The sequence below is a fragment of the Crocodylus siamensis genome, chromosome 2 (assembly GCF_052110815.1).
Source record: "Crocodylus siamensis isolate JL-2025a chromosome 2, ASM5211081v1, whole genome shotgun sequence".
Lineage (NCBI taxonomy): Eukaryota > Metazoa > Chordata > Crocodylia > Crocodylidae > Crocodylus > Crocodylus siamensis.
Window position 1 is genome coordinate 58,392,918 of NC_143396.1, and position 26,250 is coordinate 58,419,167.

Genomic DNA, 26,250 nt, shown 5'->3' on the forward strand with positions numbered 1-26,250 from the left:
CAAGTGATCAAGAGGGGTGTGCAGAGGGAAATAAGGTTTTTGTTCCTCCCCCCCGCCAAACATTGTGTAAACATCTGAAAAAATCACACACCAAGACTGTTTTTTCAGAATGCAAGAAGTTTCACAATTCGGTGTCAGTCATGTGGCAGCTGTAATAATTACTGATGATGAAGCAACAGCAATGGTTAGAAAACAATACTTGTAACCAACTTCAAGGTAAAATGTTTTGCTCTCTTTTGGTGTCCCTTTTTCCTCTCTCCCTCCATTCACCTCCAACTTTCTATTAGGACATTCCCCTTCCATTAATGGGTGCAATCTCTGGCTCTAGAGAAAATTAAGTTTCTTCAAATGGTAGTGGCTCTGAGCACAAGCAGCAAAGTTGGAACCCCTGTTATCTTCAATTCTTCCAGGCTTCTGGGTTCCTATAGCAGTGTCTCATGCTGGTCAGATGGGTGACTGACAAACTTGTAGCTGTATATCAAGGGCATCAGGGAATTAATAAAATGGGCATCCAGAAGTCTAATCTAATAGGGATTTCTAATCTACTCTTAAAGACTAAATGGGTGGGAAGAAAGAAATCATAGTCAGTGTTCTGCTTGAAGGCTTTAGTCAGCCTAATACTTGACTTTAAAAGATTCTTAGCTTCTGCAGTAAGAAATAAAATTTATCTCACAATTCACTCTGAATAGCATCAGTGTTAAAACAGAAAGAGGTGTTGTGAAGGGTTCCAGAATATGAATATTTCAAGACTATTAACTGAAGAAGTTTAAGGCTCAAGAACAGAATTCCTGAAGTTCTCAGCCAGTAACCCTGTGAGATATGTTGCCCACACTGTTCAAAAAGAAAGTTTTGTAACATTTATTTTAAAAGTCCCTTACTCCAAAAGAAGAGGTGGGTGAGGGGGGTAGACTGGTTCAAGCAGATACTGGTTCAAGGTCAGAGAGAAGAAACACACTGATTAAGGCAAATCAATAAGCATACCATGTTCATGCATGTTTACTGCTTGCAACCTTGACTTAGGTTATCCAAAAGACTTGTAACTTCACAACACACCAAAATGGGATGTATGAAAACTTTGAAAAAAATAATTCAGTTTATGATAAAGTTACAAAATATTACAAACTTAGCCTTTATTGAAAATTAAATATTAGCAAAAGCAAGATCTGTAAGAAATTTTACAAATGATTTACATACAAGAAAGCCAATATCAGACATATTCACAAATATGCAAACTGATAATTACAAAAGTACCTATTGGCAGCATGAATGCTAACCTTGCCACTGCAGTGTGCTCTACGATTGATAGGAATAAGGCATAGAATTCACATTTGCACCAATTTATATATTTTTTTTAAAATCAAACCCTTTAAGCATTTTTTTTAAATAATCCTGGATGCACAATTCCTAGCATGTTATACTAAAGCTAATCCTACACCATTAGGATTGTTAAGTCTAAAAACTAAGTGCTCAGAAGGACAGCCAGTTTGAAAAGCCCAGTAGAAATTTAACTGGTACTAACCTTCAGACTACAATTTCTCCCTTAGAATGTACAGTTCTAGGTACGTAAACCATATTCACAGTTTATCTTTTAACAGAAGTACCATGTTACAATTTGGGTTTAAGTTGTTCTTTAAAATTGGCTCTAAATTCAGCATACAATTCATAATGTCACCTATTTAGTGATGCATATATTTACAAAATAAGAATTTGTGCCATATTCATGGTCAAGACAATTCAGCAAGAGCAAATAATATCAGTGACATTCAATACTATATTTCAAATAGTTGTGCAAATAGCAACAGGACAGTTGTTTCGGAGGCAAACTCTTGTTTGCAAAAACTTGAATACATCTTTAATATTGTAAACTTGGACTGTCAGCCTTAAGTCTTGCACTTCCCACAGCTTAAAAAAAAGTCAGTGGCAAAATGTTATCAAGTCTTAGAATGACACAATCTCTTGTACACAGTGCAAATTGTTATGTAGATCATTTTCTACATATTCTCTGGCTGGATTGACTTCTCTGTGCAATTTAGTGGTCTATCCTTCTAACTGAAGAAGGTATCCATTTGAAGAACCATATGGGTCAGGGAATTTAGGGGGAATGGGTGGGGGGGGAGGAGGAAAGCAGTTTTGTTATACTTCTCAAACCAGCGCAAGATGTGCAAAGGCAGCAAAAATTCCAGCTGTTATTACAACCAGAACAGAGTAACTCTTCAGGAAGATCCAGGCAGTTAGTCACTTGGATTGGTCTCTAGAAAAATATGTGAGTATATGTTGGATTTTGATCAGGCGTTCTCTCAGAGACATCATAGACAGAACTGACAGCTGATATCTGGGGTCTACAGGGAGGACAGCTAGAAGCCACCAACACCATGCAGGTCCATTAGGTGTTGCCTGAAAATAAAACAAAAAAAATTAGATTACTAGATAAGAAACTGAGCATAAGGCTAATAGGCCAAAAGACTCTTTTAAGATGTGGACCTAACCAAGCTAATCAGATTACATTATTTTCAGTTACCATCATGTAAATATCCTCATACAAATAAAAGAGCCACCCTACTTAGAGGTGCATGAATATATCAGTCCATATTGGATCAGCACTGATCAAAGGAAAATGGACATTATCATAATCAGTTTTTTTTTGTTTTTTTTTGCTGGTGTAGCTAATAATGTCGGCATTTTTCAGTGTGTGCAGCCAGGAATGCAGCCTGGTAGCCTGGAAAGCAGCATCTGGCCAGTAAGCCTGGGGGGAAGGAAGGAGTAGATTGAGGCCCCCACAGTGAGGGAGGGAGTGGGGCTGGGGTGGGGGCAGGAGCAGGTGCTGCCCAGCCAGGGCAGGGCAGGGCAGGGCAGGGCAGGGCAGGGCACTGAGCAAGGGGTGGTGGGGGCCAGGCTGGGGCTTTGCTCAGGGCAGGTGGCAGCAACACTGGGTGGCTATGAGATGGTCTATAAACACCCCAAAATTTGCTGTAGCCACCCTGCCTAGCACTGCCAACCCACCCTAAGTACAGCACTGGCCCAGCCCCCCTGCCAGGAAAAGGCCAGAGCAGCACCTGACTCCGGTCTGCAGCAGGCAGCCTGCATTCACCCCATGCACAAATCCAGGGGGCACATGCCTCCCATAAGTCCCTTGGGGGTGGCACGCAGCATCAGGGAGCCACCTCCACCCCACCTACCTGCACATCCTGGACAAACCACAAATGACTGTCCTACACCTCACCCCTGCTGCACCTGCCCCTTCCTCTGCTGCAGCCTCATTCCCTCCTTCACCATGGCGGCCTCGATCTGCCTCCCCAACGTTATTTCCTGATCCTGCGCCCTTCCCCCACAGACTTACTGGCTGGACGCTGCTCTCTAAGCTGCCCCAGGCTGCATAATGGCTATCGGACTAGTATCAGCTGATATGGCCGGTTAATAAATTGGCCATCACTATCAGCCAAAAAAAAAAAAAAAAATCTTGAATTGGTGCATCCCTAATCTTACCCTAAGAAGGCTATCCAGAATCAACAGGGTAGGGTGCCTAGGATCCCTATACAGTGAATGGGGAAGAGTCAGACACCTCCAAAAGCCTGATCCAGAGCCCCAAAGCCAGCAGTCAACAACCTGTTTAGGCTGCAGACTAAAGTGACCCAGTTTAGGTCAGAGATGGACAGGCAGGCACTAGGACACAGCCACCACTGCTGTTTCCTATCCCTGCCTCACAGGGAGAGTGACTGCAGTCAATACTTCTCCCTCAGGTGGCATGAGGAAAGTGACAGGTGCAAAAGCTCCAAAACCATGGGTCAGATGAAATGGCTGTGGGATAGATCCAGCCTACAGGCCGCTGATACCAGTGCTAATAATGTAATAGTGTTGATACAAGGGAGACTATAGTAAAAGTCCATGTAAGAATCATGAGCTTCTATCTGGAGCCAGGTGGCAACAAGAAGCCCAAAACACAAAGCAGCTGAGTTCTAGAAGACAAGGCAGCTCACTTGGTAACTGTGGCACTTCATATTCATACAGTACATATTACTGAGTCACATAAGCAACACTAAGCAATTGAAAACCCCTTTGTTCCTGTTAATGACAGTTATTTTCCTACCTCATGAACGACACTTATTTAAAATTGTATAATATAGCACTGCCTCACTGTGTCACTATAGCCAAGGTTGTTTAACAAAGGTTATTAAGGGCTGTAATTAAGAATCCACCTTTTAGGATTGCATTAAACATATTTCCTGTGTTTAGAACTAATGGTTTATTTTACAGCAGAAGCTAACAACCATTTTTGCACCAAAGGCCACTACTTGAGACCCAGCCCCCACCATGGGCCTCATCCCAAAAGTCCCCAGCACTCAGTAAATGCTATGAGGAAAAGTAAGAACCCCCACCCCCCCCACAGGTGCCAAGACCCTGGGGGTGTCTTCTCTGCTGTGGCAGTGACCATAAACAATCTGGCAGACCACAGGACTTTCTGCTGCTCAGGCTAGAGCATGTAGTTGATTCACTGAGCTGCTGTGGGTCAGATCCACCATCTTCCTGAGCCATAGGTTGCTGACCCCTGTTCTATGGCTATGCATACAAACTGAAAATTAAGTACAAAGCAACTTCGGTATCAGTTTGCTGTGGTCAAAATTTGTCTTGGCCTGCTCTTCCCAGAAGGAATTAGGTATGTAGACACCAATCAAAACAGGATTTAAACACTGACAGTAGTTTTTTAGTACACAATACAAACATGAAACAAACTAAGAATAATTACAGAATAATGAACAGTTACTCAACTGAAGGGCTGCCCAACTGGTGGCCTACAGGCTTCATGCAGCCTGCGAGGGGTTAAGTTGTGATTAGTAGGCTTCTACCTGGTTGCCATTATTCCAACTGCAACAGCATCTGGAATCTATAGCCTCTCACTATGTCCTCTGATCTCTGCTTTTCTGCACTGGCCCCAGGGCATGGGGCAGGGCAGCACAAGGACCTGAGGGTGAGCCCAGGGCTGTATGGGTGCTCTGTTCAGTAAGTGGGGGTGCCCATGCAGGTACATGGTGCTGTGGTGGTTTGGGGGGGATGCAGCCTGGGGGCCCACAACCCTGCTAGTGTGGTCTATACAGTGTACAGCTCCCAGCTGCTTAGAAGTTGGACAGTCCTGCTGTACTGCAATGATTTCAGTGCACTGTTAAGTCCCTTAGGTGGTCTCTCTTAGTACACACAGATAAAATTGCACAGGATAGAAGAATCTAAAGATGGTTTAAGCATCACAGAATTAAGGAATGAACCTGAAGCTCAACTTGGGTGATGTCATTTGTGTCCGATTCAATACTCTGATGTCAGATAAAAACAATTCATGCTCCAAAAGTCCATCCCAAGTGTACAGAGTAAATAAAAAATACAGCAGACTGGTGCAATGAAATGGCTTTAGAGAAGCACCAATTTTATTCCCAATCCTCATGCTCCGAGTACAGGCTTCCCAGGTCTGATAAACATATTTTCCATTGCGACTTATAGATCAATATCTTGATATCACTATTAAAAGTGTCTGCACGCCACTGAACTTTGACCAGAGCAGTATATTGGGTTCTGAGGTAGGAGGGGTTTTCGTTGGTCGGATGGCACTCTGAGTTCTAACACAGTAGCCTAAACCTACTAAAAAGGTTTTGGAAAAAATTGAAACCCCTTTAGTATCATAAATCCATACTGTGCTCCTGAAGGTAACTGCAGTATTTCTAACTATTATCAAAATATCAACTAGATATCACTTGATCAAGCCTTTGTGATGTATTGCGTCAACAATCCATATTTGTGGACTGTAGGATGCTGACCCCTGACATAAGCAACAAGATAACACTAAGCACAGATGTGTCTGAACTCCTACCTTTCCTCAGAGTTTTGGCACTTACACTTCATATACCTCAATCCCTTGGAGCACAGAGCACCAAGGAGGAAGATGTTTAACATATACTAAAAGTAGAGTTCTTAAGAAGCATAGCACTCAGCCATTGTCACTTGAAAATAATGACCAGTGGAACTCAACTTTTATGTAAAAGCACTTGCCTGGACACATCACACTTTCTAGGTCCCCCTGTGGAGATTCAAGCCCGCGTTGGGGGAGTCACTGTTCCCCCGAGCACTGCCAGGAGTGACCAGGAATAACGGTCACAAGCTAGCAGAGGGTAGGTTTAGGTTAGATATCAGGAGGCGCTACTTCACGGTCAGGGTGGCTAGGGTCTGGAACCAACTTCCAAGAGAAGTGGTGCAGGCTCCTACCCTGGGGGTTTTTAAGAGGTGGTTCGATGAACATCTTGCTGGGGTCATTTGATCCCAGTATTCTTTCCTGCCATGGCAGGGGGTCGGACTAGATGATCTGCTCAGGTCCCTTCCGACCCTAGAAACTATGACACTATCTCTTGCCCCCTAGTCAGCAGGGGCCAATCTTTTAGGCAGTTATGCCACAAATTAGCCCTGCACCCTCACCACCAATTGCCAATCCAATCTTCTTCCTGATCTGCTGCTCTTTTTCTGCTACCTGCCTTGCCTGTCAATATGATGCCCGTCCCCTGTATGTTCTGCCACATGCCACACAGAGGTTACCTATACCATTTGTAGCACCTGTGCCACAGCTTAGCCACTCCCATCAGGCAGCAGGATGGGAAGTGTTGGTGGGGGGAGGAGGGGAAGGGATGCTGCAAGCTCACCTATTCCCCTGCAGCAGTGGAGGGGGTTGGGAAAGCTTAAGGTAACCTTTCACTTTTATACCTGGGAAATTATAACAAATTTACATTGGTGGTTGTTTTAAATTCAGTCACCTTGGACTGGGTAAACATGGTACTTGGAATCAAATCTGAGAGCTATTTCCTCATGTTACTTCTACCATTTTATGGAAGTTGTTCCCAACATGGCATTTGTCACCATACTGCACTTGCAACAGATGCCCGGATAATTACAATCTACAATTTCAACAGGGTTTGTCCACTGGATGTGTATATCATCCACTTGCTCTTGATTTGGTGATTTGTAGCAACTCTTACGATGTGATCAGTAATAAATTAAAGTTGTAACCATCCTCTTCCACTGCTTCCCAAGGGTTATAACTTTATTCAAAAGTTTTAATCTTTTTACATTCCTGTTTAATTCCATGTTGAATTCAAGCTCCATATTCACCTACAAAACTTTTGCATAGATTAAAAAGAAATCATGTCAACTGCCCTCATTCCTCCAGCTTCCTTAACTCTCTTTAGTGTTAACTGGAAGGGTGTTGGGTGTCCTATCCACCAACTGTGACATCTCAAAACTCATTATTTATATGAAACTCTTCTTCAACTTTTTCACCAGCAAGCAGTGTCAGAATAAGTATTCTATGCATCAGATTGTAAGTTCTGAAGATCAGGAAAGTGACTCTTGTTGAAAGTCATTTACATTTATGGCACTATATAAAATAATAAAAGCCTCTAGAAATGGAGTTTCCATTATAGGAGCTATTTGGACCTTTCTCCAAATGTAATGTCATATCATTTCAACACGTTATATAAAGTAGTTAAATATTGTTGACTCAAAATAACGATGTTTTTATACCAAATAGTCAAAGTTAATTTTGAAGAAGCTGCAGGCTAGAAAATGAGTACTAGTGCGAGAGACCGCAAGCAGCATTTAAAGAACATCTATAAATTATACAATCGCTGTCAGTGTAAAGCAGCATGGGAGAATTCAGTAACAAAAAACAACAATGACTAAGCTGCAGCATTCTTTAAAGGCCAAGTTTGTAGCTAGACTTGGGTCCTGCTTTTATTCAGAGGCACAGTTTGCATTTGCAAGAGAAATCTACATTTTTTGCACACACAAGTCTTTACAAATCATGCAGCTATAAAAATATACACAAATGATGTCGCCATGCAACACAAAGACTGCTACCACTGTGTGTATGCAAAAGATCGGGATACTGTACTTATGGCCAACGTCTGATCAGTAATAAAAAGGAATAGGTACAGTATACAGACAATCCTATTTGACCAGTAGTTTAAATTATTCAAAAGAAATCTGATGTTTTAATTTAACTTAGGTTTTTTTTTTTTAAAATGCATGATCATCCAGTTCACATGTCAGCAATATGTCCATACACAGCACAAAAAGTAAATTCAGTACAATCATCTTCTGTTGCTGCTGACACGGACAGAACTAGAAGTGGGTGGTACTAGTTTTTCCTGAAAGGAAACATCTATAAAGCTGTTTTGTCCAATTTAACAACTAATCAGTTAGGATTTTTAGAAGCAACAAATGTGTAACTGATGCCAAAGCCTTGGCTTACCTGTATGTTTTCCTCCCTGTCTGGCATTGGCCCAAAGTGCTGAAGGATTTGGGTGCGAAATTTGTTCCTTAAGCTTCGGAACCAGCGGCAGGCTTGATTGTACACAAAGTCATGAAGCTTTCTCAGTTTCTTTAGATCTTCTTCATCTGCAACCTATAAAAGAATATTAGTGTACAACATACATACATAATAAGGTACAGGAAACAGAAGTAATTAAAATCTGTCTAGGAAAAATATTAAGTCTAAGATGCTCTAGTCCAGCTAATAATAAATTTAACTCCCTGCATTCTTCCCAGTTACGAGATGTGGTAATAGCAGAGGAAAGCAGTACCAAGAAGCAGAATTCATGTAAACCAAAACATTGCTAGTGGCAAAGAAAGAAAGAAAAGTTAAAAACAAGTGCTGGCCTAGATGGTATTTAGGCTCTTGCTTTACAATAATTGTATGTAATCCTATTCTGCAGATCCCCTTCCCCACCCCCACAATGCTTTTTGTCAATACATTCAGATCAATTTCCATTAATTTCTAGAAGCCAATACTTTGAAAATGACATTCAAATTTGTGAATGGCTGTTACCTGCCAAAAACTAAATGCTCTCATTCTAAATTTTAAAAAATGGGTATTGGTCAGGAACCAAGTCCAACATAACTTCTGAAATAAGAGTTAATGAGATTGATTTTTACAAAGCCAAAGCCCAGATAATTTGTAACTTCGAAATATTTTAAACAGCTTCAGCTATTTTCTTTCCCCATGCTTTGAACCATGTCTTCCAGCAATGGTCTGTGATCAGGGACATCTGGGGGGGGTGTGTCCTGGACCCTGTGGTCAGTGCTGTATAGGCACCGATAGAGCCATCATACGCTGCTGCTCGCCACCCTGCCCCTACACTGACTGATATGCCCTGAGTCCTGCACACCCCTAGGGCTGGCTTTGTCTGTGATCTTTAGTATTTGAATCAGGGTCCTAAAAAACAGGCACACGGGAAAAAAGGTGACCAAGATGAGTATTATTGCCCAGAAAGTTTTGTATACCTTAATATCTTCCAAATATTCAATATCTGCTGTGCAATAGCCATCTTTCATCCCTCTTCGTAAAACTCTAAATCTTTTGCCACCAACTGTATCAACAACAGACCGCCCATCAGGTAGAAAATGAATATTCCTAATTTGCAGCATACAACCATAATCTGCAAAACTAGAACAAGAGGCAACGTCAGAACCTTCCAATGTTATACATGTAATTTTTGCAATTAAAAAGACAGGAAATATGCTGACTGCTTGGCTGCTTTCTGTAGGAATGCATACCCACCTGTTCTGAGAGTCGCTGATACACATCCCAAACTGTTTAGTCCCAGCTTCCATACTTCTGCGAATCATCAGTCGGTATCTTGGCTCAAACACATGAAGAGGGCAAGGCACAGTGGGATATGCCATAGTGCAAACAAATACTGGAACATTCTTGGTCAAGCTTCAAATAAAACCAAAAAGATTAAATACATGACTTCCAAACTATCCGCAAAGTTGTTCCTCATCATAATACATTTTTTTGCCTAAGACCAAGTAAGTTTCCAGTGCTCCCTTTGTTTTTTTGTTATACTTGAAGTTAAAGAATCCATGCAAGTGTAACATTTCTTGCTCTATAGACAATGATTAAAAAACTAATAGATGCATCAAGGACAGTGGTCTTTCTTTTGAAGTACTTATAACCATCCCAGTGAGGATTTTTTCTTAATTTCTTTATCACTTAGGAAAGCACTGAAAGGACATCTATTCCATGAGACTGAGTGGTTTGTAAACATTATTTTGGTAAAATATTAAAGAATGCTTTCTGAAGTTGCAGTTACTGGAAGTCACTACTGGATTTCTAGGAAATAACTAGAGAGCACGAGAAAGCAAAACTTATGTCCAACTATAAAACTCTCACAATACCAGCAACCTAAAATAATGATACTGACTTGCTCAAATAGTTCTACAAGTTGCCTTTTTTTAAATCAAGAATTATGTATTTACCAGAAGCAGACCCACAAACAGAGCATTACATGGTTATCAGTTCTATTTTTGCTTTTTAGACTGTACAAAACTTTGAATGTTAGCATTTTGCTTGGTATTACAAACTGTAAGAACTGTAGTTTAATCAATAATATTTCTTAAATATTTATAAATAAGACAGCTTGAAACAAACAAACAAAATCACATTTCCACCTAAAATGTTTCTAAATACTAAGGGTAATCTCCAAACATGCAAGTAAAAGGTTACAGAAAATATATTTTCACTTGTAGTTTATTGTGTTCCATCACATCTATCATGCAAAAATCAGAGGGAAACTCTGGACGAACATTACCTCCAGCTTCTTTAAGACTATTTACCAGTAACATGCTAATTTAGGTCTACTAAAAAACTCTGATATATAAAAAGCATTAATTTCATTATAGGCCACGCTCACTGTGAATGTAATCTTTGAAAATTAAGTGACAGTTGATAATGTTCCCTTGGCCTTCATGAAGGAACATAATGCAACTATAATAAGAGGTCAGCATTAGGGTCCTACAAGTTATAATTTTTTTCTGAATGTTTCTGTAAAAGACAGTAATCCTTCTTTCAAGAAACCTTAGAAAAATAAAAAGAGTAGCAACTTACTTTGAGTATTCAGCAGTTTCTTCATCATGAATTTTCTTTCTCTCAGATAATTCATCAGACAAGTATTTCACTATCAATTCTTCCAGTAGTTCTGTGATACAGTATTTTCTGCTTGCCAGATACTAAAACAAATAAACAAACAACATTTCTTTACAGTTAAAAAGGTTATTAGGGTTAAACTTTCTCTTTCAATTGTTTGTAAAATTCTTGCAAAAACTGCTCCTTTAAATTAAATTTAGCTTAATGGACCATCTGTTTCAGCATTAGAGGAACCTTGTTAAAAAGTCACAGCTATGAAATTCTTACCTACCCTCATTACTCATAACACTTTAAATCACTGTAACTGAAAGATTAGAAAGAGTTCTTTCAGTTGACCTGGTACATTTAATACAGGAATGGGCAATTATTTAGGCTCAAGGGCCACTTAGGAAGTTTTGGTGAGCTGCTGTGGGCCAGATCAGCAGCTTCCTTCTTCCTCTCCCCTGTGCCCCCCCTCCTTCTGTCCTTGCCCCAACACCTCACTCAAACTCCCTAAGCGGTAGAAACTAGACCAGTCCGTTACCTGTCAGCTCCATGTTTTTGGGGAACCCGGACACAGGACACAGACTCTCTGACCCACAAAGAAACCCCCCTCCCCTCCTCTACCTAAACAGAAACTGATTAAGATGCAGTGAGAGACGCACCTAAAACCCTCCAGATATGGGTGACAAGAGTGAAACAACCGCCCTAGGTCTCATTTGCATCTGAGATGGGACCAGATCACCATTCATTTACATAAGAGATGGAGAACAGAAAACCTGAAGCAGAGACTGCAGTGAATTCTGGGATCAGCGAAGCAGGGGAGCACTGCATGATGGGGAAGCTGTGTTCCAAATGCTAATCAACCCCCACACCCAGCTCAGCATTTATCAGACCAGTTCTAATCTGGATTTACAAAGACTTTTCCTCCCCACCCCCCAACACACCTCTAAGCAAAAGTAAGTTTACTAGGCATCTCGGGCCATACATTCCCCGGTCCCACTGTGGGAGGCCTATGTAAACTTAATTGGCTACAACTTGGTTGCCAGGTTAGGGAATGCTGAGGCAATAGACCGAGTCAGAGGGGGTATGAGCAACATTTGAACAATGGTACAGGGTTCATCACAGCATCCAGCCCATTGGAGCCCTGTCCACAAGTGTTGTCATACTTTTCCCCCGAGACAACTGGTGGAAGTCTGCTCCACAACAGGTTATGAACACTCCAATAAGTGCCTTAAGTCTGTTAAAAGACTATAGTAAGATCTGGAAAAGTCATGCTAAGCTGAGGCTTGTTCACAGCAAGTAAAAATCCAAAACCCTGATGCTGCAATCTATTGTTTCTGAAGACACCAAAAGATATCCCATCAAGTATATCTGCTATCCATAGGAATGTCAAGCTGGCTCCTAAGTAGGTGTTTCCTGAGTATCAATCAAGTTCCTGAGATGTTCCACCCAGATAACCCCTTGTCAATAGAAAAGACAATTTGATTTACATTATTGAGAATGCTTGAAAGAAGCTGAACTGAGGGTATAAAAATCTGTAAAAGAAGCAGCAGTGTGTGTGCTGACACCACCTGCTTTCTTCTGGAGAGGCTGAAGGAGGCAGATCATCTCCCTTCAACAATCAAGCTGAGAACTTTGACCTGTCAGCTTTTGCAACCTGAGTGCCTTGGACTGGTGAGATCCCAGCCCTCTCTCTTTTCTCTTCTCTCTAAGCATAGATTTCTGAACTTGAACTGTATTAGTTAAGCTTGAGCTAAGTTTCCCCAAATACTTAGTGAAACCAGGGTATACTGTGACTGTTTGTGTTTGTTTTTCCTTTGCATGTCTATCACTACTAGTGTCAATATATATTTCATCTACTTAGCAATAAATAACTTTTATAGTCAAACTGGTGATAATTGGGTATATTTTGCCTTCTTTACTTCTCTTTCCCCACTTGCTCTGCAGCAACACTCCTTTTACCCAAGCTAAAGATCCCTGTGTAGCCCAAAAATACTGTGGGGTCTGCTCATCAAGAGGCTAAAAGATTGGGACGTGCTGAGTTTGAAACACATAAGGGGATCAGCTTGTACAGGTAGATTGACCCAGTTTGGCTCAGACGTGCCCTAATGAACTGAATGCTGGCCCATGAGGGTATCATCTGGACACCCAGCCAGATTCAGACATGTTCTGTTTAACTGTGTGCTTGTGTCTGACTGTAGTTATTGTTGCTCTGATGAACTGATTCTTGGCATATGAGGGTGTCGGCCTGTCCATGCTGATCAACCAGGCCAGGTCAGGCATGTCACGTTAATCTGTGTGTGTTTGTGTGTATGCCTGATTTGGGGACTGGAGGAACCCAGCCCCACTGAACTGAGTCCTGCAAGATAGCTCCATTGGGGGGTGAGGGCTTGCAGAAGGGAGAGATACAGCTCCATATAGAAACACCAGTAACACAAGCAGCACATCAATAGAATTACCAAGACCCTAGCCCTAATAAATGAGCACACCCCAAAGTAGTGGGCAAATCTGGTAACAAGTCTGAGGGCTCCAGGAGTGGGTGGGTGGGGTTTGCATGGAGACTGGCTTGGGACCCCTGCAGGCAAAGCATGCTCACCTGGGTAGATGGGATGGGGCTGGGGGGCACAGAACAGCATCAGGGAGTGGGATGGGCAGGTGGGGCTGGGATCAAGGGGTGGCGACAGGCTGCAGCTGTGCTATATTGGAGCTTCCTGTGTGTGCCTGGGCTGGGGTGGTGGCAGGCTCATAGGTGTGTGCCCTGCCCCCTTCCTGGGTCAGGCCAGTCATGATCTGCCAGGCGGGGAAGGGATCATGGCTTTAACTCAGCCCTGGCCCCATACTGTCATCAGCCCATGATCCCAATCCTAACCCTGCCTGCCCACCCCACTCCCACATGCTGCTCCCCCATCTGATCAGCATCTCGGAACACCCACCCTGCTCCCAGATGCTGCTCTCTGCCCACTTGTGGCCCTATCCTACCCACCTGGCCAAGCACACCATGCCCACAGGGGTTCCAGGCTAGTCTCCACACAGACCCCACCTGCCTGCTCTCTGGTGCCCCCAGTGGTGGGTTCAGGGCAGACAGGTCAGGCTGCCTGGGCAGCAGGGCTGTGTTTGGCAGCACTGGCAACTTGGGCAGCAGGAGCTGGAAGAAACCACCAGGAAGTGGAGTCCAGCTACTGCCCTGCCCCAAGCCCTGCTGAGTGCCAGGGACAGTGGGACCCACCACAGATGCCATGGCCTGGGCTGCCCCCAAGCCTGGGCTTGTCTGGGCAAAGCTGAGGAACCAGTCATAGACCAGATAAAATTCCTTGGTGGGTCGAACTTGGCACACAGACTGTATTTTACCCACTCCTGATTTAACAATACTGAAATTGACAAGACCCAAGTACTCTCTCTGTAAAAAGTCAGTTTCTTCAAACTTTGTAACAGCAGCAAGAGAACCCAAGATTTGCAAGCCTTATAAAAGCTAGCAAGAGGGTTCTTTATTAAATAGGTATCAAGGTCCATCATGCTCAAGATTCCACATGATGGTACTGACATATAAAATAGGGCCCTCTCAGTATCAAGCTGATTGTTTAACTCTGGAAGGAGCCCAATATTGAAGCAGTGGACCCCATATCACTTCTTACAGTTCTCTTTCATTCTAGAAATGTTAGTGTAAAACAGTATAAGAGAAAGATTTACCTCTTTTAAACTCTCTTTACAGAGTGGACACTGTGGGGCATGATCTAAACAACGTTCTAAACAGTTCTTGCAAAAAGTATGGCCACAGGGGGTTGTTACTGGCTCAAAGAATAGCCTGAAACAAAAATTATAAAATTAAAACTTTTCAAGAAGATTTAATTAGACAAAAAAAACAGTAAATCAACTGGGGTCCAGGTTTTCCATTTGCTGCAGAAAAACACAGATTTTCTACTTTAAAGGAGAAAAATTTGGGAAACCACAAGCTTCCCTTTGCAGGCTGGCAGAGTTCCAGCCACAGCTGGACCCCATGTCCTGGTAAGTGAAGGGGCAGGGAGAGCTCTTATATTCCATGGTAAAAAACAACAACTCCCCACCCCCCCAAAAAATGCTAAAAACGTATAGGTAGGTATTTAGAATTTTTTTTTATTATTATAATGATTTAAGTCCTGGTAAGCTTCCACACTGCTTTAAAATCGTAAATATGTTAACTACCATGCACATGCCATAATTACTTCTGATATTTGGCACACAATGCGACCTAAAGACTAAACAAGAACACTTGAATCTATCAAATCTATATAACAAATCCCCTTAGTTGTTCTGCTCTGAGAATCTCATCCAGAACCTGGAAATTTTAACTAAAAAGCTAATATAAAGTTAGAGCTGAAATACTATTTACCCACCAAAACAAAACTCCTAGATAAAAAGAAAAGATGTGTTTTCACCTTAAAGATTTTTCCTTCCTTGTATGGAGAGTAACTGATACTCAAATTGAAGCAAACATTGCTATCAATTTGTGTCCCAGCATTAAATATTATATTATATTAAACCTAGGTTTTAATTTCAATTAATACTACATATCTAGGAGAAGACAACCTTTTACACCTATATAAATTATTTGCCTACACATTAACACACAGTTGTTATGAAGCTACTATAAAAGTACAAATGTTACCTCATACACAGAGAGCATTCAAAGTCAGATACATCAATCAAGTCCTCTGAAATTGTTCCACAAACAAGTGCAATATCCCTTTTTGTAGTTTCTACGGGAAAAACAAGATGCATAAATGAAGGCAATACAAAACACAGTCAGTATTTAGCCTTGCAAATAAGTGATTATTTACCTCCTTGTTTTTTAAGTTTGCTTCTTCCATCTTCACACAAAAGCATATCCTGTTCTGAAAGGGAAAGCTTCCTTTTCAGCAAAGCACCCTTCTCCTGGCCAGACAGTAGAGGTTCAGAAGAAACTCTTTTTAGTCCATCTTCTTTGGCAAATTTTTCTGTTGAGTTAAGAGCATGGGCAGACTGTGCACGATTTAGGCTTGCATTGACAGACTCGACTGTTACTTCTGATCCTCCTAATTGCTATAGGAAGGAAATGAACAAAGCTAACTGTTTAAACACTCACTTCCAAAATACTGCTAATCATTTATTACAATTAAATATTATTAGAAAGAGAATGTACATTTAGATAGATGTACAGGTTAATTAAGCAATTTCACAAGCTAAGACAATTCAAAGACCATTTAAAATTCAAACCTAGTTTTCTACAAAAGGGGAAAAATAATTTTGGAAAAAAGATTATGAACAGTAGTTACACATGGTCTGTTAAAACCTGCATTATACACATCATTCTACCTCTTCCCTCCCCCCTCAGCTGATTCATGAAAAGGATCACAGAAGACTATCTAGCAAAAAGAAAGGCACAAGCACAATAGCAAAAAGCTGATCAACAGAAGAATGATAAACATCTTAAGTGCCAGTGTTTGTAGTTTCCTACCAAACAAAGAAAACAGACTGCCTTATCCCATAGCTCTTATTACTTGCCTGCTGTGGAGAAAGCTGTATTTCATAGTAAGACTCTTCCATCGCAGAATCAAGTGCCAGAGGTTTACTTCGAATATGTGGTGAACTCCAAGCAGATTCCTTCAGACTTTCTCTCACAGGTTCTGGTGACAGCAAATCACAAAGTGTCTAAAGGAAAAAATCTTAAGATTAGTATTATTGAGAGAGCCAGTTATAGCTTCAGTAAACAAACATCCATATATAAAACCACTTATTTAATGAAAATCTATATACCAAATATGAAATTACTTTTTGTCAATATCTTTTCATCTATCCTCTCCCTTTTCAGCTGCAGCCTAGCTTCAGCTAAGCTTCTTGCTTTAAAAGGGTCACAGCCTCACCTATAACTACACAAGAACTTATTCTGAAATTCCTTCCCTTACAATAAGGGAATACTACCTTTTCAAGTATGGTATAATTAGATCAGTGGTGCTCAACGAAGGTCCCAAGTACCTCTGCTTCCAAGAGGTGCTTGGCCGGGTCAGACTGTGAAGGGCCAGAGCATAAGCAAGTTCTCCTGCCTACTTTAGGCTGATCAGAGAAACTCAAACTTGGAAGAGAATGTGCATGTGCCTTCCCACTCTGGCTGTACAGCAGATGCATGGGGCAGTTTTACCTGGCATCACCTAGTTGAGAAGCACTTGAGGTAAATTGAACACAATAGTGGTGCTTAACTGAGAATACTACCACTTTCAAAGTTGTAGTGGGATGCCCTGATTCTGAAAAGATTGAGAACCACAGATAACTAGTTAAGATTTGTTTTGGCAAAAATTACACTTGTGCAATACAAATCAATATAATTCACAAACTACTCTCCTTAAAATGCAAGATTTCAGTCATTTAATTTCTCCTTCATTTTATTTTGCATTTGTTAGAGAGTAAGATTTCTTTAAGATGGAACAAGCTTAGTTTTATTTGAAAAACCACATCAATTACAAGTCTCCTTTAACCTAACTTCTACACGTGTGAAATTTTCATTTTATCCATTGTGATCATGTACTGAACATAAAGTAAATTCGTTTGAAAAAGGAAATAGTCCAAATGTAATTTGAGTTTCGTCATTATGAACACAGTGGAATTAAGGATAAATACATTAAATGGTATGGAGCAGCTTCAAAAGTTGGGGGGAAGGGGAGGAGCAGGGGAAAAGTTGCTTCTCAGGAGTATCTAGCAGCTGTTATGCTGCGTTAACAATGCAAGAGCCTGCAGCCATACAAAAGATAGCAATACCATGACAACTTTAACCCTACTTCACCAGGGCCAGAAAGGGACTATTTAACTCACTTTTACCTCTACAGGCTCATGCACAGCTAAGTTATAGCATAACAGCTGCTGCACACTCCCAAGAAGATTGTGAAAGACTCGGTAACTATTAGTATTAAAGTCATAAGTATCCAAGACAGAAAACCAGTTTATACATGCTGAATTACCTTTTCTACTTCTAGCTTTGCTGGAAGAAAATCCTCATCAAGAGCTAAACACTGTAGAAACAGTTTTAAGGCATCACCTATGAAGCCAGAGTCATGGAGCACTTTTGCTTTCCTGAAGTAGACCTAAAATTAATACAGACAGATAGCCAATTTAAGAAATTAAAATATTAGTATTACAACAACTAAAGCATCAAACTTGTTTTCTCCCTCACAAAGATGGAAATAGAATAGAGGCTTCATGTTGCTTTGACAGATATTTAGAGGTCTACAGATGGGAAACATGTTCTCTATTGTCTTTCCTCTACAGGTATTTAAGGCATCTGAGAACACTGTACTATTACTATGGTTTCAGCAGGTCCGCAGCGAGAAAAGGCTGGGTATGAAGAGTCCTTTGTGGATGCTGGTGGTTTAGGGTAGATATTTTTGAAGATGGCAGGAAGAGGTATGGGAAAGTGCATTGCTAAACCCTTTGCCTCAGCTCAATGAGCCTTTTGGTGGGAAAAATTCCCTTTTCTCCTGACAAGCTTCATCAATGATGGGTTACACAAACCACCTTACTTCTCCCCCTGCCAAAACCCTCTACTTTAAAACCTGCAGGAAATGCACACATGCACGTACTGGGGGAGGGGAGAGCAGAGGGAAAAATCTAATATTCAGCACTCATCATAGGTCACATTAAGTTCACCTGCACTCATGTGCCTAATAAGAATCAAGAATAACTGAAATTTCACTTAAATTAACCAAACTGTGTTCCCCAAACTAGGTAACAGCTTGTTTTCTCCTGTCTGTTTTACTACAAAGCAGCAAAGACTACAAGATTTTACAATTCTGATTGTCTTGATTATCTGTGGTTTCTTAAACCTTTCCATTCAGAAACCCTTGTCCAATCCCCTTGTCTAATCCAACTGAGCTATGTTAGCCTCATGGTGTGTAGATTAAAGCCAGTATAATTTATATCTTGTCTTCTATTGTAAACCACCCTGAACCTTTTTGTGAAGGGCAGCATAAAAACAAACAAACAAACAAAAAACTAACCACCAACTAAAATACCTATTTTTATGGTGAAGGCACATGAACTAAAAGATAAACCCACACACACTTCCATCAGAAGAACTGACCCACTTATGTTGCAACTAAGTAACAATAAAAGGAAGTGTTTATTTAATTTGTTTACTCTGTACATCTGAATGCATGTTAAGTCTCTTTTACTCCATGATCTAGCAAAATTACTGCCTCCATTTCTACCAGGTTCTTTTTTGTGTGTGATTGCATTTCTAAAGAAAGAAAATGCCAATTAAAGGACAACAAACCTATAAGAGTAATTCAAGGTAGGTTTAGTACCTGAACATAGCTTAAAAAAGAACTTCTGAAAAAGATTAGACTTCAAAAGTTAAATATCAGAAATGCTGCAGACACCACTATGAGGAATTTTTGCAAGGCTTCCTTGTTTTAAAACAAACCACTGAGTGAAAGCAGCCCCTGTCTTTCACCAACCTTCCATTTCATGAATTTGCTTGCCTGCTTCCTTTCCATTCCCCACAACAGTCATACAAAAATGCCATGATGAACAATTTAAAAACAAACCTAGAGTTAAGCAAAGTAGCTGGAATTGTGACATAGACCAAAGACATTGCAGAAGTTAAAAAAGAAAGAAAGAAAAAAAAAAAAGCCTCAATGGACTGTCTTGCCTCCCAAATGCCTTATCAAAATTGTTCTAGAAAGCTTGCATAGAGCAGAAGTCCTCAGGCTGCTTAGTTTGATTTTGCCAATGTTTGGCCTATATAACAAGCCTTTGTCAAAAATACAGTCTATAAAATAAGGAGAATGGTAATAGACTTGCTTGCGCAGAAGCAAATCCTCATAGTCTATTTGTCATATAAAACTTTACAGATTTTTTTATAGTATAGCTTGAAGAAAACACTAAAGAGTTAAAAAAAATTAAGCAGAATGAAAACAAAACAGCTGTGCACAAAAGCACATAATACAATTCCATTATTTAATGTTTTTTAAATCAACTGTTTAGATACACTTCTCTGAACAAAGTTTTACAAGACAAAGCCAAGGTCAATTAAATTAATCTGGTACAACTTGAGCAAAATTTGTCATTTTTTATGTAAATTTAGGTTTTTTAACAATGTGCAAATTACTTATCAACTTACCTCTGGCCAATTTGGCATTTTAGAAATAACAAAATTTAGATCTTCTACAGCTGTCTTAAATTCATGGAGGCCAGCGTATGATTCAGCTCTGTAAATCCTTAACATCAAGTCACTGGGATCTGAAAACAAAACGTTTAGTTAATAAGAAATATATGCATTTATATAATTATCATCCCAGTTAGTTAATTATATAAATACACACACATACATACACGTACACGCACGCTAGAAGATAATAAAAGCAACAACTATGCTAGATTAAAAGAATGTAGGACTGCTATAAATCTGAAAAGGTTTTTTTTTTTTGGGATGGTTGCAATTTTTTTTGCAAATGTATAGAACATATTAGAAATGTATGTATATTTTTTGCAACTGTATTGAACTGGTTACCTTATGTCAAAGATAAATACACATTTAAAAAAATTTAAAACTACTAAGGATAGAGCTACTTTTTGAGTTAAAAATGAACATGAGGGTAAAATTTGATATATACTCAAGAATCCCAGAATACATGCATTTTGAATGTACTTTACATATAATGCAAACACCCAAAGGTTAGGGTATTGGCATATGAACAATGTACTATATAGGAGAACACTGTCCAAATGGCAGCCTGTGAGGGGATGTGTATCCCCATGGCTCTTACCTGGCCACCACTCTCCATGTTCTTCCCTTCCCCCCTTCAGTTGCCAATTCCTGCCTTCACCCCAGAGGGCAGTGTAGTGGGGCTGCTGGGTAGGAAGGGAGCGGACAGGCAAATGAAGGGATTACATTTGTGTGACCACATGGTGCCATGGTGATTCAGGGTGGGGGGAACATCTGTGTGGTACAGGTTGCAGCCCCTGGGGTCTTAGAAGTTAGACAGTCCTGATATAATTTTTACCACAGAGCAACAGACATGTTGACTTAATACATGCTCTTACCCCTCTCCCATTGAGGACAAAATTTACCTACCTCTTGCCACAGGGTAAGAATGAATAGGGTTAATGCACATATGCTACTCCACACTAATTGTTCATATAGATTCACTGTCATATATTTATTTTTGTTTAGACTGATATTAAATTTAAATTTTAAATAATTTGATTTTAGATATCCTCCTGCCACCGCAAAACCATTTGTAACATTGTATTCATATTTACTACAATATGATCCGATGTCAATCAGCATAATTATCACTGTGCTGTCTGAACAGAGTTTGGGGCTGCCGTGTATTACTCCCACTGTAGGGATCTGCATTAGCAGTACCATCAAAAGAGAAAATTTTTAATAAGAGTTCAGTGTAAAGAAGAGTGCTGAATCCAGGATTCAGCATTTTGCATTCCTACTGTAACAGCTACATCCATAAGTCTTAAAAGTCTCAAACTCAGGTCCTGATAAATATAAAGAGTATTATCTCTGATTAAAATTACAAGTGAAAGCAACTCTGGCTAATGTGCCCAGTTCTTTGTTAGATGTTTTAAAAAATGTTCATATTTAGATTTAGAATAAGGCAAGTATCAGCCTTTCTGAACTGATACTCAAGTTAAAATTGCAAATTTTCAAATCAAACTATTGAGAATCCATTTGGTTGTGAGCCAGGAAAAATTAATATTAAATTCAATGCATTTGTACACCCGAGGCCCTTCTAAATGCCAGTTTACTTTCACTGTTTCTGTTATCAACTAGTTTTACCTTTCAATTTGCCAAAAAGCTGGCTGGTTAGTTTCACAGTAGCCCCAAACTTCTGCTGTGGGTTTGAGTTCACAATGTCTATAGGTCACATGCAAAAAGGACTACAAAGCCACAAGTGGCAAGGAAGCTCAGAGACTGATTTAGTATCTGCAGCGATGCAACTTTGTCAATTCAAAATCTGATCAACTGAGAAACATGTACCTTTCGAAAACGGAGCCACAATTGATATCAAATTGTATTTCAAATATTGGAACATTTCTAATTAGCAAGGGTTTTGGATATTCTCATTTTCCAGACTTCAGCTTCATTTTTTAAAGCCTAAAGTCAGTTGATAATGTTCTTTTAACACGTTTTACTCTTTTCTTCTTTTTTAAAAAAAGGACAGCTGTTGACTGAAAAGGTACAAGATGATGCATCAAGATAAAAACATGTGCTTATATATTCCCAAGATCTAGGCCTGATTTGTATTTTAATTTTTGCAAGAATAATCTAATGTTAGAATATGTGCTGCCAACGCAAGCACAATCATTTACTTTCCCACACAGTGATATCACAACCTATCTACCCACTTTGCATACGAAAACTCTGTTTGCAAAAGGAAATGCCTATATTTGTAGATATGAGTGAGGGCTGTTTAACAAAAAATGGTTACCCTCAAAACAGCAATATTTAAAGGATTGATGTCATAATCAACTATGGTCCCAAGTTCAGGTTGAGATTTCCAGACTTGCAAACATCAAAATATACTCCCTAATTTTCATATATTAGAATGTAACTGTCTACTTGTATTTTCATTTTCAGATTTGTTTATAGTAAAAAAATATAAACAGACAGCATAAACTACATTGGTTTTCAGTTTTAGCAAATAAGTTACGGACTCATGCAAGGAAAAAATGAAAGCTACAACATTCAAGTAATTTTCTTTACGAAAGCAGGGGAAAAGACAGTGAAACAGACTGCCTAGGGAGTTACAAAATCTCCCTTTTACTGCTGATTTTTCAAGAGGTGGTTGGATAAGTAGTGGTCAGGCATGATTTAGGAATAGCATTTCTGCAAGAGGTTGGGCCAGATGACCCTCAAGGTCCCTTCCAACCCTATGATTCTGTGATTTCAGTGAACTTACTTAACAGCATGAGAGCAAATCCATTAATTGTGCATGGTGGAAGGGAAATCAGGGCAAGTATTTAAAGACAAAAAAATACACAAAATACAAAATCTTTTATCTAGATGTGAATCTAAAAGCCTCTGTTTAAGTACATCCACTTTCATTCTAATGCAGGAACTCAGAACTCCACTGTAAAAACTTACCAACACAACAGCTAACCTCTCAGATTTTAAGCTATTTTCATACCAAGGCAAACATCCAAGCTTATCATTAAATTAACTCCCCCTTCCACTAAAGTTTGCAAAAATGTTATTTGAATAAGGATATGGTGGTAGCCTTTAATTCTTGACGTCAAACAAGTTTATGTAGGTTTGCACAAAACAGAACAGAGGTAGGCTGATGGGGAAAAAGCTTCCTTAAAACAAATACGAACAGCAAGAGAATAAATTGTTCTGTGTATAGATGCTCTCTCCTCCTTTCCAAGCAGCCCAGAATGCACAGTAACCAGCCTGTGTATTTGCCTACTTTACAGCAATGTTTCATATTATATATTCACAGATCAGTGAACCTGAAAGTCTCTAAATTTATGTTAAAACAACAGTATTTATATATTTCTCCTTAAGGTTTCCAGTACATCAGCACTAGTATTTAAAAAAGTAACAACTTTAAACTACAAAAGCCCTCAGGGCTTGAAACATGAATATTTCTCCATGCTATGGGGTGGGGTGGGAAAAAGACAAGCAACAAACAAGAGATATTAAGCTTTTGAATACGTTTAAAGAATGCCTTGAATTTGAAAGCTTGTCTAGCTTTATCCTAAACATGCGCTTGGCTCAAGAAAAGATATTACCCCCCCCAAATCCTTGCTTCTTACATAAGCCTACAATTTAATATTTACATAATTACACATAACAAAACTATGGATAGGTATCAGGCCTGAAAGCTTATTTTCAATTTTTAACCAGAATTAACTAAGTCATAAATTAGCCTTAAATGTAACTTAAATTTTGCAACAAAAGAACTCTCTCCACAGAAGCCTCAAGTTTTAATGGCAAAATCAGAACCATAACTGATGCTACTAGCTTCAGAAGAGACCTCTGCAGACACTTTTTACTTTAAACTTTTTGTATAAAAATTCTGGTTGCCTTAAAAATTTTTCTTAGTCCCTCAAAAAACCAAAACCAAACCAAAACAAAAACTAGAAACCAGAAACACTTGAAGCTGTTTAACTTCCAACTATATGCTTATGATTAATCATGGATAATCTAAACTACTATGGGAAAGCCATTTAGATACGACTTCATTTCTTTGTGACATGCATAAGAGTTCACACCAAGTTCTAGAATATGAACAAAATAAGTTTTCTAATTTTCAACAAATTCCTGGTCCAAAAGTAAAATTGGACCCCGCCCTTTTTAATTCCCACCTAAACCAACTACTGCAATTACAGGTCTGAAATATTCTAAAACATATCCAAAGACAAACTACTTCTGTTGACAATTTATGCTGAAATTGTATCTTTAACACATCTCCCCAGTTTGGATCAGAAGACAGGCTTGTCACATCAGATGAAACTGCTCAGCTTGTCATCTATGCTTCAATTTTTCCTGCAGCTGGCAACTGCACAAATGCAGCATATTAAGCATTATCGGTATTCCTTTCTAGATGCACCACAATCAGTTTAAGGGAAAAAGTGTAATGAAATGGAAAATGAGACACCTGCATATCACCAAAGTTACCACCCACACTAGAACAGAAGTGCTACAAGGGGGAATCTGACTTTCTGTCTAGGTATTTATATCCCCTTCATCATGACAGATTCCAAATGCCTGCATGAACAAGACTAACCTCTTTGAAATGGCAACCATGCCCTCTATGTTTACAGTGTGCCAAGCATACTGTCAGTGCTCAGTAAATAATAATCCCTTCACAGGGAACATCCCTTGTGCCCTCTCCCAACACATTATAAAACACCAGCCACACCCACCCGTGATGTCACCAGCATTACACAACCTGTCCCCCTCCATGCCCGGACAGCTTATGCAACTAGGCCCAGCCTGCTGGCGATTGTCTTGGTGACACTGGTGAGAGAGAAAGTAATTGGGAAACAAGGTAAATAGAGCAGGGATCCTTCGCCCAGCAGCCACTGTCCAACAATGTCCACCACAGAAGTGAGGGAGACTGATGTGCAAGACCATGCCTGGCTGCCCTGCTGCCCAGCCCTACATCCACGCAGCGGATCACCAGACACATCCCTTTACATAAAGCCATAAGGGGCGGTGGCGCCTGCAGGCAGCGTGGGAAGGGCAGGTCTGGGAACACTGGAAAACTTGGGCTTGTCAGCGAAAGCACCACTCTGTTTGGTGGAACAGTGATAGGCTGGGGGAGAAGGGGGTCTCAGACATGATGCAGCAACGTTGGGGGGGAGGACATACAGGGCAGCAACGATGGGGAGGAGACACGGGGCACAGGCAGAGATTGTCGGGGGTGAAGGATTCAGATGAGGGGACAGGGCTACAGGGAAGGAGGCAGATTTGGACATGACGGGGCAGTGTGCCTGGGGGGTGCTGGGCACCAGCCCGAGCGCCGGGGCCGGGCCACCCACCTGCTCGCAGCGCGCGGCTGGCGGCGCCCAGCGCCTCTCGGAAGCGGCCCTGGCCCAGGAGGTCCGCCAGGCGCCGGCGGCCCCGCGCCCGCTCGCACTCGGCCGGGAACCACTTCTCTGCCAGCTGGTTGAGCACGACGGCGGTGCGCGGCGGTGGCGGCGCGGGTAGGCGCTCGCGGCAGCGGCGGCACCGGGCCCACAGCTCGCGGCGCAGGCAGCGGCGGCAGTAGCTGTGGCCGCACGGCGCCGTCACCGGCTCGCTCAGGAAGCCCCGACAGCCGCAGCAGCGCAGCGGACCGCCCGCCTCGGGCCGGCCCCGGCCGCAGCGCAGCCCGTGGCGCAGGCGATAGTGCAGCACCAGGCAGCTCACGAGGGCGTCGAGGCGGCGCGGCCCCGGCGGCGGCCCGAGGCGCAGCGCGGCCGAGTAGGTCTCCAGCGCTTCCTTAAGGCGACTGCCCAGCGCCAGCAGGTCCCCGCGCCGCAGCAGCAGCTCCTGCTCCTCCCCCGCTTCCGCGCTGCCGCCCGGTTCGGGCTCGGGCTCCGCCTCGCAGCTCACGGCCACCGGGGGCCCCGCCATCGCCGCCGGCCGCTGCGGCTGCCCCGCGCGCGGAGCGGCTACGGCTCCAGCTGCTGCTGAGGCGGCGGCGCGAGGGGGGTGTGGCGGCCCCTCGGGCGGCGCCAGGCTCTGCTGTGCGCACGGCACCGAGGGGGAGGGGAAGGGCGGGGCCACGCCGTCGCCCCCTTTTCAAACGTCTCCGCGGAACCGCCGCGCCGCAAGCCCCAGCCCAGGCGCCGGCTTACATAAA

General features: G+C 41.4%; 1 protein-coding gene across 1 annotated transcript; it reads right to left on the reverse strand.

Annotated features, from left to right (window-relative positions):
* Positions 1-1,113: 1,113 nt before the first annotated feature.
* LONRF1 (LON peptidase N-terminal domain and ring finger 1) lies at positions 1,114-26,245 on the reverse strand. Its single transcript, XM_090035983.1, has 12 exons — positions 25,445-26,245; positions 20,061-20,179; positions 17,902-18,024; positions 16,454-16,600; positions 15,751-15,991; positions 15,579-15,669; positions 14,624-14,738; positions 10,916-11,037; positions 9,587-9,745; positions 9,310-9,472; positions 8,279-8,431; positions 1,114-2,394 (listed from the first exon to the last, which is right to left on the reverse strand). The coding sequence occupies exons 1-12, from the start codon at positions 26,019-26,021 to the stop codon at positions 2,236-2,238; spliced, it is 2,169 nt and encodes a 722-aa protein (XP_089892109.1). The 5' UTR covers positions 26,022-26,245; the 3' UTR covers positions 1,114-2,235.
* Between the last annotated feature and the right edge of the window lie 5 nt (positions 26,246-26,250).

Excerpts from the sequence above, each read along its gene's own strand:
- LONRF1 (XM_090035983.1), bottom strand. The coding sequence starts at position 26,021 with ATGGCGGGGCCCCCGGTGGCCGTGAGCTGCGAGGCGGAGCCCGAGCCC. Across the intron at positions 16,601-17,901 it reads CAAAGCTAGAAGTAGAAAAG|ACACTTTGTGATTTGCTGTC; the intron begins GTAATTCAGCAT and ends TTTTTCCTTTAG. Across the intron at positions 14,739-15,578 it reads GAATGCTCTCTGTGTATGAG|GCTATTCTTTGAGCCAGTAA; the intron begins GTAACATTTGTA and ends TTTTTGTTTCAG.